General features: G+C 51.0%; 1 protein-coding gene across 1 annotated transcript in view; it reads left to right on the top strand.

Annotated features, from left to right (window-relative positions):
• The window catches only part of USP22 (ubiquitin specific peptidase 22), a 34,443-nt gene continuing 19,286 nt past the window's right edge, over positions 1,737 to 16,893 (top strand). Inside the window, exons 1-2 of the mRNA XM_021068045.1 lie at positions 1,737 to 2,115; positions 13,963 to 14,095. Coding sequence (XP_020923704.1) covers positions 1,978 to 2,115; positions 13,963 to 14,095 — 271 coding nt within the window. The 5' untranslated portion in view covers positions 1,737 to 1,977. The remainder of the gene's footprint in view (positions 2,116 to 13,962; positions 14,096 to 16,893) is intronic.

Below are 16,893 nucleotides of genomic sequence, written 5' to 3'. Positions count from 1 at the left end.
TCTTTTTTTCCTTTTTGGCCACCCCTTGCCCTGTGGAAGTTCCCCAGCCCGTGCCACAGCAGCGGCAATGCCAAATCCTTAACCCATTCAGCCCCAGGGAGCTCCCACTGTGGGATTCTTAACATAGGGTATTGTCTTAATCATCTCAATGCCCAGCCACTCTCAGGTCAATTACTAATGTTTCCTTGACAGTCGTGTACTAAGAGCTGGGCATGTTTCACCACTGATTCCTTGCCATAAGCCTTTAATGTAGGCGCTGAGTTGGTGTCACACCACTTTCAACAGATAAGTGATCCTCTCCAGGTGACACAGGTAGTAAATGGTGGAGCCAGTCTCAGGTTTAGCCGTCCTGCCTTCTTTTCTGAGTCCATGAAGGAATGGAAAGTCTAGACACAGCTGACGCTGTGGGTCCTGAGCAAGTTCCCTTTCCCAGGCTTAGTTGTATCACGTTTCGTCATCTCTTTTTAAGTTTTAGTCATATTTTATTTTTGTTTTTGTCCTTTTAGGGCCGCGCCTGCAGCATAGGGAAGTTCCCAGGATGGGGTCTAATCAAGAGCTGTAGCCACCGGCCTATGCCACAGCCACAGCCACCTGGGATCCGAGCCGCGTCTTCAACCTACACCGCAGCTCACAGCAACACTGGATCCCCAAGCCACTGGGTGAGGCCAGGGATCAAACCCACAACTTCATGGTTCCTAGTCGAATATGTTTCTGCTGCACCATGATGGGAACTCCTGTACCCTTGTCTTTAAGAGATAAAACCTCCTTAGAAGATTAGAAAGGCGGACTCTTCTTCCCCTTCCCAGTGTCCGTGCTGGCAGCTATTTGCTTTCCTGTAATAAAGACTTGCTTGCTCGCGGCCTGTGTTCGTGAAGTTCATTCTTAAGCTCTGTGAACAAGAACCCAGATTCCAGTAATATCTTTCCCATGTCGCTACCATTACTGATTTCACTTCTCACTAAAATGGTACTCCTTTCCCCAGCGTGCCTAACTTCACTAATGTTTAATTCTGAAAATCAGTTTGTTTGGTTTAATTAATTAGAAACTTACTTTTGAGACCCTACATATAACCACTACTACTCTGGGCAGTGGGGGATACAGAGACTGATAAAACACAAAAATCATTACCCTCACGGAGCTTTCATGCAATGAGTTAAACCAGTAAATTCTTTGGTAAGGAAATGAAGGATTCGGGGGTTGTCAGGCCCATTGGGGGGCAGGCGCTGCCTCCCTGAGGCGGCCCACCGTGGACCGGGGCTGACGGCGCTGCGGGCGCAGGGCTGGCGGGGTGTCCCCACCACGAGCGCTTCTCCCCTGGGCTTGGCTGTTGAGCTGCAGCTGCCGCGACTCCATCTTTACCTTCCCGCTGGCGATGCGGGCGAGCGGGGCAGCCCCAGGGGCTCCGGCCTTGGTTCCCGAGAAGCACTCACCTATCCGCACAACCTGCCGCCCCCGGACAGGGCACCAACTCCCTAGCCTTGAAGCGCGGCTGGCGGACCCGAGTCGCCGACGCTTGGGCCGAACCGGACCGAGGGCCCGAGTGCGGGAGCCAAGCCGGGCGCCCGCCCCGCCCCTGCGGCAACGCCCGGCGGCACAGACCGGTCTGGCACCGCCCCTCCTGGGCGGGGAGAGGGAGGTGCGGGCGAGCGACGTCACGCGGCCGGCGGTGGCCAGTGGTGGTGGTGGGGCGGGGCCTCGCTGGCCCCACCCCTCGCCTTCTGGAGTCGGCGGGGGCAGCGGGGAGCAGGCGGGCTGGGGGCGGCTAGCGCATGCGCGGTGCGCGCTCGGCGGCGGTGACGTAGCTCCGCCGCGGCCTCAGCGACCCGCGAGCGCAGCGCGGGCGGCTCCCTCCACATCAGCTGTGCAGCTCTGCTTTGTCCTGGGCCGGTCCGTCGGTCGGGCCGCCCGAAGCCTCGCGCCGCGCTGGCGTCGTCCTCGTCCCCGCCGGCGCCCCGGCCTGAGCCGGACGGCGAGGCCATGGACGCGGAGTTGGTGGTGACGCCGCCAGGCTGCGCGCACCTGGGCAGCTTCAAGGTGGACAACTGGAAGCAAAACCTGCGCGCCATCTACCAGTGCTTCGTGTGGAGCGGCTCGGCGGAGGCCCGCAAGCGCAAGGTGCGCCCCCCCCCCCGCAACACGCGGCGGCGTGTGCGTGTGTGTGTGTCCGTCCGTCCGTCTGTCTCGGGACGGTGGGGGGGTAGGGTCTTCGCTTTCCCCTCCCCCACCCCTTGTGGCACTGGCGGGGGTGGGGTGGGCGCGGGCTGACGTGCGGGGGGCGGTCTCTCGCGCGGTTGCTGGGTAGGAGGGGGAGGGTCTTCGACGCTGCGGGGCGTGTCCTAGGGGCCTTCCCGTTGGGGGTGGTGGCGGGGATGGGGGCGCTGGAGAAAGAGAGGACCGACCCAGCTGCAGGGGAAGCGGCCTTTGCGGCCCGAGCCCTGGGAGTCGCCGTGCTGGGGGCCGGCCGTCGGGCGGGGTCCCCTGGATGCTGTAGAGGTGCCGCTCGCCCCTTCCTCCCCCCCATATCAGCGGGGGCACACGCGCTCACTGCCCCCCCAGCTCCAGCGCGGGGCACGTCCCGGGCCCGGGGTCCGCGGGACGCTCCCGCCCGCGCCCCTCCCCCTAGGTGTGCAGGGCGCAGGTGCGGCGCGCGGCGGCGCCGGGAAAAGAGCCGGCCCAGGGCTGAGTCGTGAGGTCACGACGGTGATTTGCGGCGTCACCTGTAGCTGCGCAGGAGCGGGTTTGGGGGGGGGGGGCGCTGGTCTGACCGCAGGTGGGACTTGGGTGCCTCCTGGGAGACGCGAGTCGCCTCCCTGAGGCGCTCAGGAAACGGGCCATCTACGCCCTTCGGCTTATTAGCGGTCTGAAAATCTGAGGACGGCGTTTTTCTCTCCTTTTACCTGAACAATGAACACGCCTTGTTTTTACTGTGTAACGCGATTCTGCAGTTGGCAGTGTCCACGTTTAGTAGCATCTTTAATGGGAAAACTAACCTCGGGTGAGACTGCCCAGAGCGCTAAGCACCAATTTCTTGGATCAGAAACGGCGTTGGGAAGCACGATCTCTTAGGATGAACTAAATTGGGGGTGAAAGGTTTCCGCTAGGATGGGAATGAGGTCCTTGCTGATGGAATTGTACGCCCGTGAAATAAAACCGACTGGTTACCTTTGAGGTTTTCAACGATAACCTTGTGTGTTACTGCTCCGCTGTGTTTGTTGGGTGAGATGTGTGACCCGTCGCCACAGCTCCTTGCCTGTCTTTCCTCTTCGTCGCCACCCTCTCCTCCAGCTGCAGTTTTAACATCGAGGAAGGAGTATTGTTTAACCTATTATGGACTTTTTCTAATTTCATAAGGAAGGAATTCTCCCCTTTTTTTTGCTCTCTGTGGCTTGGTTTGATCTTTTAGTGTCAGTTGCCCAGTTCAAAAGCTGTTGAACCACATTTGTGTTACTCGCTAGTAGGAACTTGAACTACAGACAGGCAGGAGCTGAAGTACCTTTTTCAGAGGTCAGGTGTGTCAGCACTGCAGTATCATTTGATCCTGTCCCAGGAGCACCGGTATTCTCTGAATGCGCTGAATGCGGCGGGGGTCCTGTGCAGTTCTCCTCCCTAGGAGTGGCCCAGCCAGGGACAAGTTGGTTTGAGGAATGGTTTAACACTGAGGAATAGTAAGCAATGCATGTTCTCATGTTGGGCAGTTTACTGGGGGTTCTCAGTAGGCTTAGCAGTTGGTTTTAACAGTAGGAAGTTTTTTATACATAAGTTAAGTCTCTTTTTAGTTACTTAAAGAGGCTACAGTGAGGTCCCAGCTACAGTGTAACTACAAAACTCCTGCTCCTCCTCCGAGTTCCTGTGGTGGCTCAGAGGAAATAGACTAGTATCTATGAGGATGCATGTTCCATACCTGGCCTCACTCAGTGGATCATCGGGGATCCAGCATTGCCCTGAGCTGTGGTGTAGGTTGAAGGCACGGCTGGGATCTGGGGTGGCCGCGGCTGTGGCATAGGGCAGCAGCTGTGGCTCCTGTTTGACCCCTAGGCTGGGAACTTCCATATGCCTCGGATGTGGCCTAAAAAGCAAAAGCAAAAAACTCCCTTTCCTTTAGGTAGAGGTGGGTAACGGTTTTTGATACCCAAAATTTGATTACTCTTTTGGTAGGCAGAGTGAGAAGAGAGTGGTCAGCCTTGACAACTTTTGGTACTACTAGACGTAAGATATTCCTCGGATAGAGGACGGAGTGCCATCTGCATGTTTCCGATTATATGACTTGCCACGTGAGTGTGTGTGAAAATGGCACCTGGCAATGAAGACATCAGGAATTTTCAGTTCTCCTGGATGTTAGGACTTAACACAGTCTATGTTGCATTTGGAGTGTGTAGACACTTTGGGGGACAGGTAATGTTTTTTAAATAATCACATCTCTCTTCTTTGAACTGTTTCTGTGACTCTAAAATTTTCCAGCAGCGTGTCCTCAAAAAAACAAAGCCCTTAAGTTTCCTGGTGGCACAGTGGGTTAAGGATCTGCTGTTGCTGCAGCTGTGGTGCAGGTCGCAGCTGAGGTTTGTGTCCAGTCCCTGGTCCTGGAGATTCCGTATGCCTCAGGCACGGCCAAAACAAAACAACCCCAGAACCAAAAAACCAAAACAACAAACAAACCCCACACAAACCAGAGCCCTTTTTGTAGCCACAGTAAATGTTTTAACCCAAACACTTTTTTTTTTCTTTTGGCCACCTTGGCATATGGAGTTTCCAGGCCAGGGACCTGATCCAAGCCACAGCTTCAACCTAAGGAATCAAACCTCTCGTTAGGGCTCTGATCCTGTCGCGCCACAGCAGGAACTGCCCCCAAATACTTTACCTGAAGCGAAGCAGTGACACTTCTGGACCATACTGATTCTGATTTAACTTGGGCAGTGTTGGAGGGAAAAAAAACAGGTTGTGAAGTTCTTTTGTAACAAGATTTGGGGACTAGGGTAGTTTCTGTTGTGGCTCAGTGCTAATGAACCCAACTAATATCCACGAGGAGGTGGGTTGAGTCCCCAGCCTCTCTCAGTGGGGTAGGGATCCGGCATTGCTGTGAGCTGTGGTGTGTGTAGGTCACAGACCTGGCTCAGATTGGGCATTGCTGTGGTGTAGGCTGCAGCTCCACCTCGACTCCCCAGCCTGGGAACTTCCATATCCTGCATGCCTGCCCATAAACAGAAGAAGGGGGGGGCATTAGATTTCAGTGTATTACATTTGTGTCTTATGGTGTTATCAGAGTCACTGATGAGTTCTGGTAGCGTCTTTAGAATTTCCTTTGTATCATGTCCTTTGCAAACAGTGGTGATTTTACTTCGTTTCCTTTTTTGTTGTTGTCTTTTTAGGGCTGCACTCACAGCATATGGAGGGTCCCAGGCTAGGGGTCAAATCGGAGCTGTAGCTGCTGGCTTACACCACAGCTCACAGCAACGCTGGATCCTTAACCCACTGAGCGAGGCCAGGGATCGAACCCTCAACCTCATGGTTCCTAGTTGGGTTTGTTAACCACTGAGCCACAACGAGAACTCCCATTTCCAATTTGGATCCGTTTTATTTCTTTTTCTTCTCTGGCTGTTGTGGCTAGGACTTCCAGAACTCCGCTGAGTAAAACTGGCATGAGTGGGCATCCTTGTTCCTCATCTTACAGGAAATGCTTTCAGCTTTTCACTGCCGAGTGTGACGGTGGCTATGGGCTTATCGTATATGGCTTTCATTGTGTTGGGGTAGGTTCCTTTTGTGCCCACTTTCTGGAGGGTTTTTATCAGAAGCAGCTGTTGAATTTGATCAGAAATGTTTTCTGCATCTATTGAGATGGTTTGTATAGTTTTTGCTCTTCAGTTTGTTAATGTGGTGTAACACATTGGTTGTCCTATGGACGTGGAAAAATTCTTGAATCCCTGGAATAAATCCCTCTTGATGATGGTGTATGATACTGTTAATGTTTTGTTGGGTTTGCTTTTACTAGTATTTTGTTAAGGATTTTCGCATCTATGTTTATCAGGGATATTGGCCTGTCATTTTATTTTTTTGTATATCTTTGGCTTTGGTATCAGAGTGATGATGTCCTAATAGAATGAGTTGGGAAGCGTTCCTTCTGCAATTTTTTGGAATAGTTTCAGAAGGACAGGTGTTAATTTTTCTCTAAATGTTTGGTAGAATTCACCTGTGAAGCCATCTGGCCCCAGTCTTTGTTGGGAGTTTTAAATCAAAGCTTCAGTTTCCGTACTTGTGATTGGTTTGTTCCTTTTTTTCTGTTTATTCCTGACTCCCTCTTGGGAGAGAGGACTGTTCTAAGAATTTGTCAGTTTTTTCTAGGTTGTCCGTTTCATTGGCATATCGTTGCCTGTGGTAGTCTCTTATGGTCATAGGTAAATCTGTGGCATCAGTTTTAACTTCTTTTTTATTTTTTTTGTCTTTTTGCCATTTTTTGGGCCGCTCTCACGGCACGTGGAGGTTCCCAGGTGGGGGGGCGAATCGGAGCTGTAGCTGCTGGCCTGCGCCAGAGCCTCAGCAACGCGGGCTCCAAGCTGCATCTGCAACCTACACCACAGCTCACGGCAGCGCCGGATCCTTCACCCACTGGGCGAGGCCAGGGACCGAACCCGCAACCTCATGGTTCCTAGTCGGATTCGTTAACCACTGCGCCATGACGGGAACTCTTCTTTTTCATTTCTAATTTTCTTGATTTGGGTTCCCTCTCTTTTTTTTCCTGTAACCGTGGCATGTGGAAGTTCCCAGGCCGGGGATTCAACCTGTGCCGTGGCAGCGATACAAGCTGCTGCATTGGCACGTCCGATCCTTAACGTGTTGCACCACAGGAGAACTCTACTCTTAATCTTTTTTCTTCCGTTTTTTATCTTTTCTAATGGCTGCACCGGCAAACTGTGGAAGGTCCTGGGCCAGGGATTGAATCCTGGCTGCAGTTGCAACCTACTGCACCAGGTCTGGGATGAAACCCACGCCTACCCGGTGCCCCGTGCCTCTGTAGTCTCCGCCCACTGCACCACAGTGGGAACTTTTCCCTTTTCTTTGCATTTTAGGGCTGCACCTGTGGCATATGGACGTTCCCAGGCTAGGGGTCCAGTTGGAACTGCAGGTGCAGGCCTACACCACAGCCACAGCAACGCCAGATCCAAGCCATGTCTTCAACCTACACCACAGCTCATGGCAACACCAGATCTCTCACCCACTGGGGGAGGCCGGGGATCGAACCCGCGTCCACCTGGATACTAGTTGAATTCATTTCAGCTATGCCACAACAGAAATGCCACTCCATTTTTTTCTTAATGAGTCTGGCTAAAGGTTTATCAATTTTGTTTTGTCTTTTCAAGGAACTGGCTTTTAGTTTCACTGATTGTTCTGTCTCTTTTTTTAGCCTCTATTTGATCTATTTCTGCTCCTTATGATTTTTGTTCCTTCTACTAACTTTGGGTTGTGCTTGTTCTTCTTTCTCTAGTTGCTTTAGGCGTAAGTTTGTTTATTGGAGGTTTTTCTTCATTTTCCCCCCGATCTGAGCCACAGTTGTGACCTATGCCGAAGCTGCAGCAGTGCCAGATCCTTAGGCCCACTGTGCCAGCCCAGGGGTGGAACCTGCATCCAGGCACTGCAGAGACTCCATTGATCCCATGTCCCACGGTGGGATCACCAATTTGAGGTTTTTCTTGTTTCCTGAGGTGAGCTTGTATTGCTGAAAACTTGCCCCTTAAAACTGCATTTGCTGGAGTTCCCGTCGTGGCACAGTGGTTAACGAATCTGACTAGGAACTATGAGGTTTCGAGTTCGATCCCTGGCCTCGTTCAGTGGGTTGAGGATCCGGCGTTGCCATGAGCTGTGGTGTAGGTTGCAGACTCGGCTTGGATCCTGCGTTGCTGTGGCTCTGGCGTAGGCCGGCAGCTACAGCTCCGATTGGACCCCTAGCCTGGGAACCTCCATATGCCGCGGGATCAGCCCAAAGAAGTAGCAAAAAGACAAAAAAAAAACCTCACAGGTTTTGGATCACTTGTTTTCATTTTTTGTTGTCTCAAAGTATGTTTTGATTTTCTCCTTGATTTCTTCAGTGATCTGTTGGCTATTTAATAACTTTGGTTTTTTTGGTCTCTTTAGAACCACATCCTGAAATTTTCCAGGCTAGGGGTCAGATGGGAGCTGTAGCTGCTCCACATCAATGCCAGATCTGAGCTGTGTCTGCAACCTACACCATAGCTCGCAGCAACGCCAGATCCATAACCCGCTGAGCAAGGCCAGGGATTGAACCCCTGTCCTCACAGAGACCGGTCGGGTTTGTTACTGCTGAGCCACGACCGGAACTCCCTATTTGATAGCATATTGTTAAGCCTCCACATTTTTGTGTTTTTTGCCGTTTTTTTGTCCTTGTAGTTGATCTTTCATCTCAGAGCGCTATGGTCCAAAAAGATGCTTGGTATGGTTTTAATTTTCTTAGGTTCACTGAGGTTTGCTTTGTGGCCCAGCCTGTGATCTGCTTTGGAGAATGTTCTGTGTGCACTTGAGAAGAATGTGCATCCCGCTGCCTTAGGATGGAATGTTCTGTACATGTCGCCTTAGCACATCTGGTCTGATGTGTCATGTAAGGCCCGTGTTTCCTCTGTGGTTTTCTGTCTGGATGACCTCTTGCTGTAAATGAGGTGCAGAAGCTCCCCGAGACTCCGTTACAGGCAGTTTCTCTTTACTCGTCTGTTCACAGTTGCCTTATCCGTGGGGTGCGTGTACATTTGTACAATTGCTGTGTGTTCCTCTGGGATTGGTCCTGTGGTCTTTGATTTTTTATGTATCCTTTGATCTTTTAATGTCTCATACTTTGTTTCTCGTACTTGTCTTTATTTTAAAATCTATCGGAGCTGCAGTTGCTGATCTACACCACAGCCACACCAGATCTGAGCTGCATTTGCGACCTACACCACAGCTCACTGCAACACCGAATCCTTGACCCCCTAAGAGAGGCCAGGGATTGAACCTGTGTCCTCATGGCTCCTAGTGGGGTTGGTTAATGCTGAGCCCGGCGGGAATGCCCTAGTTGGATTTTCACTTGTGTGTGATGCCTGTTTTCATCCCTCACTCTGAGTCTGTCTGTGTTTCTAGGGCGGGAGTGAATCTCTTGTAGATGGCATGTACAGGTCCTGGGTTTTTTTTATTTTTTTATCTTTTTATTTAGGGCTGCACCTAGGGCATATGGAAGTTCCCAGGCTAGGGGTCCAGTTGGAGCTGCAGCTACAGGTCTACACCACAGCCGGAGCAATGCAGGATCTGAGCTGCATCTGTGACCTACACCATAGCTCACGGCTATGCTGGATCCTTAACCCACTGAGCGAGGCCAGGGGTCTGGCCCGCATCCTCATGGGTACTAGTCCGGTTCATTAACACCAGGCTGCTGCAGGAACTCCTGTTATGTATGTTCTTATTGTCATTTTGTTAATTGTTTTGGATTTTTTTTTTGTAAGTCTTTTTTTTTTTTTTCATTTCTTTTTTTGTTCTCTTGTCTTGTGTGTTGTGTTTGAATTCAACACCGTCCTCCCCTTTTATTCCTTTTCCCCCCGTTTTTCTTCGTGCCCGTTTGTATGTGGGTTGATACATATCAATGACACGGTAGTTCTAGATTTACGGGAAAGTTATCAAAAATAAACAGAGAGGTGCTGTCAACCCTTGTCCCCGACTGTTACCTTTACCGGTGACACGCCTGTGTCTGTACACCTGCCTGTTTTTACCCTGAGGTGAAGGTCACATAAAAATGAGCTGCTGGAGTTCCCGTCGTGGCGCAGTGGTTAAGGAATCCGACTAGGAACCATGAGGTTGCGGGTTCAGTCCCTGCCCTTGCTCAGTGGGTTAACGATCCGGCGTTGCCGTGAGCTGTGGTGTAGGTTGCAGACGCGGCTCGGATCCCGCGTTGCTGTGGCTCTGGCGTAGGCCGGTGGCTACAGCTCCGATTAGACCCCTCGCCTGGGAACCTCCATATGCTGCGGGAGCGGCCCAAAAAATAGCAAAAAAAAAAAAAAAAAAAAAAAAATGAGCTGCTGTATCCGGCACGTTTGCCTCCCCGCCTCTGTCGTGTTTCCAACCATCTCATCTGCTCCCCAGACTCTCCCAGCCCCCGGCCGCATCTCATTTCTCTGCCGTGTGGATTGGCCATCTCTGGAGATTTCAACGGACTCGGTCATGCTCCGTGACCTTTGGAGTCTGACTTCTCTCACTTAGCGTGTTTTGAAGGTTCGCCCATGCTGTAGCATGCGTCGTTGCCTTCTGGTTTATGTGGTTGGGTGAGACTGTTGTGTGACTACACGGCATTATGTGTATCCGTTATGGAGTTTAATAGAGACGAGAGATTTGGGCTGTCTCCCCCCCCCCCCCCCGGTTTTTTTTGGTTTTGTGTTTTTTTTGCTTTTTAGGGTGCACCTGCGGCATCTGGGAGTTTCCAGGCTAGGGGTCAAATTGGAGCTCCATCTGCCAGCCTGCACCACAGCCACAGCGACACTGGATGCGAGCCATGTCTGCAACCTACAGCACAGCTCATGGCCCTGCAGGATCCTTAACCCACTGAGTGGGGCCAGGGGTGGAACTCTGACCCTCATGTACACTAGTCAGGTTCCTTACCACTGAGCCACAGTGGAAACTCCTGTTTCCACCTATTAACTGCAGTGAATGACCCAATATGTTTTTACCCCATGGTTTTGACTTTTTTTTTTTTTTAGCTCGAATCAGTTATTATTGTGATGATTATACAGTGAGGGTTTTCTCTACTGTTTTTTTTTTTTTTTTCTTTCCTTCGTTTTTTGCCACTCCGAGGCATATCGAGTTCCCCTGGCCAGGCGTCAATTCCGAGTTGCAGTCTTGACATGAGCCACAGCTGCAGCAGTACCAGAACCTTAACGCACTGTGCTGGGCTGAGGATCGAACCTGTGTCCCAGGGCTTCCAGTACGTCTCTGATCCCATTGCGCTACAGCAGGAATGCTGAGGGTTTTCTATTTTGTTTTTTTCTGCTACATTAGATGGAATCCTTTTATGAGGAAGACTGTGGTTTTTTTATTTAGTGTAATCCATTCTTTTTGTCACTAATTTATATACTCAAATCATGCCAGGATTGCCCAGTAGGAATTTCTTAAGCCCGTGCCATTCTGTTCCTCTCATGCCCAGCAGTGTGGGAGTCAGTGGCTTGTGAAGAGGTGCCCGTTCATGGTCGTTTTTATTTAGGAAGCACCACAAAGAGTTGTTCATACCTTGAGTGTGTGGCGAGTCCTTGGCATTTATGGAAACTAGGTTTGTGCTTGGGGCTGCCAGTCAGCGGAGCCCCAGTTATAAAACCTGATTCGCTGCCTTCACATGAGTCCTGAGCATGGCTTTTATTTATGTGGAAAAGATTTAGTCAGACCGTGTGTGTGTTGGGTTATATCTGAGGCTTTCTTTCCCTCCACTGTGACCAGTTCCTTTGTTTCTGGTTGTAGTTGATTTGCTTCTGTTTAATTCCTGTAGTTTGTTTTTGTGCAGCTAAAATTCTTGAAGGTTTTTTTTTCTTTAGGCAGATGTTTCCTTCCTTTTTGAGGTTCTGCAAGAGATTGGGCAATGTAGATTTGCATTTAAAAATCAGGGCTTGGAGATCTCTTGGGGCACAGCGGGTTAAGGATCTGGCATTGTCACTGCAGCAGGTCAGCTTGCTGCTTTGGCACAGATTCAGTCGCTGGGCCGGGGAACTTCCAGTTGCTGTGGATCTGGCTAAAACAAACAAAATAAGAATCAAGGCTTAATTTTGACCTGTTTTTCAAAGTTTTGTGGGGCTTAAGGGAAAATAATAGTGTTAGAATTACGTGCTTATCCTTGTGTGTTTGTTTATATCTTCAGGGTGAGGCCAGTCCTGAGTCTTCTCTTGAATTCTATAAATAGAATCGTGTTTGCTTGTTTATCAAGTCCACAGAGAAGTTTTGCAAAATCAGGATTATGCCTTTAGAGATAAAATAAGGAACACCTCTTAATCTTTCCATCCATAGTGGGAGTGAGCAGTAAACAGGTGCCAGGAATCCCTTTCTAAGGGTCCTTATGCATGTGGTCACCAGCCCACACACTAGTCAGCTACGGCTTTACGTGGGAAGGGCTTACAGCTGGAGTTTCCGCTGTGAGGCTGCAGGTTCGATCCCTGGCCTCGCTTAGTGGGCCAGGGATCCAGCGTTGCTGTGAGACTGTGGTGTAGGCCAGCAACTGCAGCTTCTCTTCGACCCCTAACCCGGAACTTCCACATGCTGCAGGTGCAGCCCTAAAAAGGAAAAAAAAGTAGAGCTTACAGCCTCTTCTAGAACTGGCCGCCAGGATTGGTTGGCATAAGTGGGCCCCATGTCCAGCCCCAGACAGAGTCTGTGTCATGTCCGTGGTGCTGTCCTTCCCCCCTCCCCACCCCGCATTTCACTTTTCGCGACTCATGGCGTAAGGAGACGCCGGGCCAGGGATCGCACATGAGCCGCAGCGGCAGCCGTCTCCAGGCGGTTAACCTGCTGTGCCGGGTGGATGTCGGACCTGCATCCTAGCACCGCAGAGACGCTGCTGACCCTGCAGGACCACAGCAGGAGCTCCTGGGCCCTTTCTGTTTTAACCTTCCCTCCTCGCTTCCTTTCGCCTTCACCGCCCCCTTCCTCCCCGTGCTCCCTGCACCCCCATCAAAGCCAGACGACCGTGTCCTTGGCTCCCTCCGAGGCTGGGTGTTCTCTTGACAGCCCCGTGCGTGGGGTCCGTGGTGAGCGCTGGTGTGATCGTCCTGCTGGGCGTCCCTGGGAGTTTGGGTGGGTGAGAGGTTTTACTCCCGCACGCGTCATTGCTGCAGTGAAGCCGTCGGGCCTCTGCTCAGGTTCCACCTCTGACCGCTGTTTGTCCCGTTTCTGTGTCTCGCTTTGACCCGCGTCCCTCCCGGTGGGTGGATGACGAATTCAGTACAGATTCGGTGTTTGTCCCGTTTCTGTGTCTCCCTTTGGTCCGTGTCCCTCCCGGTGGGTGGATGACGACTTAGGTGCGGATCCGGTGTTTGTCCCGTTTCTGTGTCTCGCTTTGACCCGTGTCCCTCCCGGTGGGTGGATGACGACTTAGATACGGATTCGGTGTTTGTCCCGTTTCTGTGTCTCGCTTGGATCCGTGTCCCTCCCGGTGGGTGGATGCCGACTTAGGTGCGGATTCGCTGTTTGTCCCGTTTCTGTGTCTCGCTCTGACCCGCGTCCCTCCCGGTGGGTGGATGACGACTTAGGTATGGATTCGGTGTTTGTCCCGTTTCTGTGTCTCGCTTTGACCCGTGTCCCTCCCGGTGGGTGGATGCCGAATTGATCCGGTGGTGGAGTCTGACAGGTCATCCTTGAAGTGACGTCCACAGGGTTCCCATGTGGCCCAGCAGGTGGAGAACCTGACCAGTATCCCCGAGGGCAGGGTGTGATCCCTGGCCTCGCTCAGTGGTTAGGGATCTGGCATTGCCGTGAGCCGCGGTGTAGATTGTAGTGCAGGTTGGATGCCTCATTGCAGCGGCTGTGGCGTATGCAGCTCTGATTGGACCCCTAGCCTGAGAACTTCCATATGCCACAGGTGTAGCCCTAAAAAGCAAATAATAATAATAATAATAATAAAGGAATGCTGTGAATCAACTGTAGTGGAAAAAACTAAAAAATAAACAACGGCCAGATTAAGGGTTGGGGGGCAGGAGCCATGGGGGGCACGTGGGACGCAGGAGGACCTGGAGGCTTCTCACCTGGGTCAGCAGGCAGCGGGCCCTGGTCCCTGAGGCCGGACTGAGCTCTCCTAGCGTACACTGAGCTAGGTGACCTGAGGACATTTTGGGGTGATAGGCAGGATTAAGGAGGTGCTCTGCTAAGTAATAGGGCCTTGGGACGGAACCTGGGCTCGCGCTTCCTTCTGAGCTGCGCCCGGCACCGGAGAATGACAGCTTTCTAATTCCCTTTTCTGGATTTCAGGCGAAGTCTTGCGTCTGCCACGTGTGTGGCGTCCACCTGAACAGGCTGCACTCTTGCCTCCACTGCGTCTTCTTTGGCTGTTTCACGAAGAAGCACATTCACGAGCACGCCAAGTCGAAGAGGCACAACCTGGGTAAGGTCCCGAGATGCCGCCGGGCTTTGGGGTCGAGGCCCTGAGTCTTGTTCTTTGCATTCTGACGTCCGCTCCTCTGAGGTTTGCGTGGTCCTCCTGGAGCTCCAGGGGCAGCAGCGCACATGGCCCCCACACTGTAGCATCGGGTGGTTTTCTCTGGGTGGAAGCCCAGGCGTGGGACTGCTGGACGCAGTGGGAATTCTGTGTTAGTTTTCTGAGGCATCGCCATCCGGTTCTCCAAGTGGTTGCACCAGTTTACATGCCCAGCAACAGCGTAAGAGGGTTCCTTTTCCTCCACACCCTCTGCAGCACTTACTGTTTGTAGACTTTTTGATGATGGCCATTCTGGCCGGTGTGAGGTGGTATCTCATAGTGGTTTGATCTGCATTTGCCTAAAAATTGGTGATGTGGAGCATGTTTTCCTGTGTTTTTGGCCGTCTCTATGTCCTTGGTAATTTGATAGGAATTGCATTGAACCTGTACATTGCCTTGGGTAGTACAGTCATTTAGAGATACATATATATAAATTTTTTTGGTCTCTTTTTTTTTAGCGCCACACCATGGCATATGGAGGTTCCCAGGCTAGGGGTCTAATCGGAGCTACACCTGTCGGCCTACCCCACAGCTCACAGCAACGCCGGATCCGAGTCGCATCTGCAGCCCACACCACAGCTCACAGCAACGCCGGATCCTTAGCACACTGAGTGAGGCCAGGGATGGAACCCGCAACCTCTTGGTTCCCAGTCAGATTCGTTTCCACTGCGCAACGACGGGAACTGGTTCGTCCAGTCCAAGAGCATGGTGTGTCTTTCCATCTGTTGGTGTCGTCTTTAATTTCTTTCATCAGCATCTTACAGTTTTCAGAGTACAGGTCTTTTGTCTCTTTGGGGTTTATTCCTAAGTGTTTTATTCTTTTTAATGTGATGGTAAATGGGATTGTTCCCCTAATTTCTCTTGCTGATCTTTCGTTGCTAGTATATAGATATGCAGTCAGTTTCTGTGTGTTAATTTTGAATCCTGCTGCTTTGCCAAATTCATGGATGAGCTCTCACAGTTTTCTGGTAGCATCTTTTAGGATTCTCTAGGTATAGTGTCGTGTCATCTGCAAACAGTGGTTTTTTTCTTTCCAATTTGGATTTCTTTTATTTCTTTTTCTTCTCTAATGGCTGCGGCTAGGACTTCCAGAACCATGTTGAAGAGTAGTGGCGAGAGCGGGCATCCTTGTCTTGTTCCTCATCTCAGCGGGATTCTCTCAGCTTCTCACCATTGGGAAGGATGTTCGCTGTGGGGTTGTCATCTGTGGCCTTTATCATGTTGAGGCGGGTTCCCTCTAGGCCCACTTTCTGAAGGGTTTTTGTCAGAAATGGCTGTTGGATTTTCCTGCATCTATTGAGAGGATCATATGGTTTTATTCTTCAGTTTGTTCATGTGTGTCACGCTGATCTTCAGACACTGAGTCTTGCATCCCTGGGATAAATCTCACTTCATGATCATGTCCACCCCTTTTAATGTCGTGTTGGATGCGGTTTGCTGGTATTTTGTTGAGGATTTTTGCATCTGTGTTCATCAGTCATGTAGGCGTGTAATTTTCTTTTTTGGTGGTATCTTTGTCTGGTTTTGGTATTGGGGTGATGGTGGCCTCATAGAATGAGTTTGGGAGTATCCCTTCCTCTGCAATTTTTTGGAATAGTTTCAGAAGGGTAGGTGTTAGCTCTTCTCTAAATGTTTGATAGAATTCGCCTGTGAAGCCATCTGGTCCTGGATTTTTTGTTTGTTGGAAGTTTTGTGGTTTTTTGTTTGTTTTTCCTTCTTAGGGCTGTACCTGCGGCACACGGAGGTTCCCAGGCTAGGGGTCGAATGAGCTGCAGCTGTCAGCCTACAGCACAGCCACAGCAACCCAGGATCTGAGCCACGTCTGCTCACGGCAATGCCAGATCCTCAGCCCACTGAGCAAGGCCAGGGATTGAACCCGCAGCCTCGTGGTTCCTTGTCAGATTCGTTTGTGCTGTGCTATGACAGGAACTTCTGTTGGAAGTTTTTTAATCACAGTTTTTAGTTTAAGTACTTGTGATTGGTCCATTCATCTTCTCTGTTTCGTCTTGGTTTAGTCTTGGAAGGTAGTACTTTTCTGAGAACTTGTCCATTTCTTCTAGGTTGTCCATTTTAGTGGCCTGTAGTATCTCTGTGATCCTTTGTATTCGCGCGATGTCCGCTGTAACTTCTCCTTTTTCATTTCTTGTGTGATTGATTTGAGTCCTGTCTTTTTCTTTTTTTTTTTTTTTTTTTTTTTGTCTTTTTGTCTGTTGTTGTTGTTGTTGCTATTTCTTGGGCCGCTCCCGCGGCATATGGAGGTTCCCAGGCTAGGGGTTGAATCGGAGCTGTAGCCACCGGCCTACGCCAGAGCCACAGCAACGCGGGATCCGAGCCACGTCTGCGACCTACACCACAGCTCACGGCAACGCCGGATCGTTAACCCACTGAGCAAGGGCAGGGACCGAACCCGCGACCTCATGGTTCCTAGTCAGATTCGTTAACCACTGCGCCACGACGGGAACTCCTGAGTCCTCTCTTTTTCTTAATGAGTCTCGCTAAGAGGTTATCAATTCTGTTGAGAAGTGCCCTTTGTGGCTCAGAGGTTAATGAATCCGACTAGGAGCCATGAGTTTGCAGGTTCGATCCCTGGCCTTGTTCAGTGGGTTAAGGATCCGGCGTTGCCATGAGCTGTGGTGTAGGTTGCAGATGTGGCTTGGATCTCAAGTTGCTGTGGCTGTGGTGTAGGTCGGCCAGGGAAGAGGCCC

This window comes from Sus scrofa, chromosome 12 (genome assembly GCF_000003025.6).
Source record: "Sus scrofa isolate TJ Tabasco breed Duroc chromosome 12, Sscrofa11.1, whole genome shotgun sequence".
In the NCBI taxonomy this organism is placed as follows: Eukaryota; Metazoa; Chordata; class Mammalia; order Artiodactyla; family Suidae; genus Sus; species Sus scrofa.
Note: the sequence above shows the minus strand (reverse complement) of the source record. Positions and strands in the feature narration are given on the sequence as shown.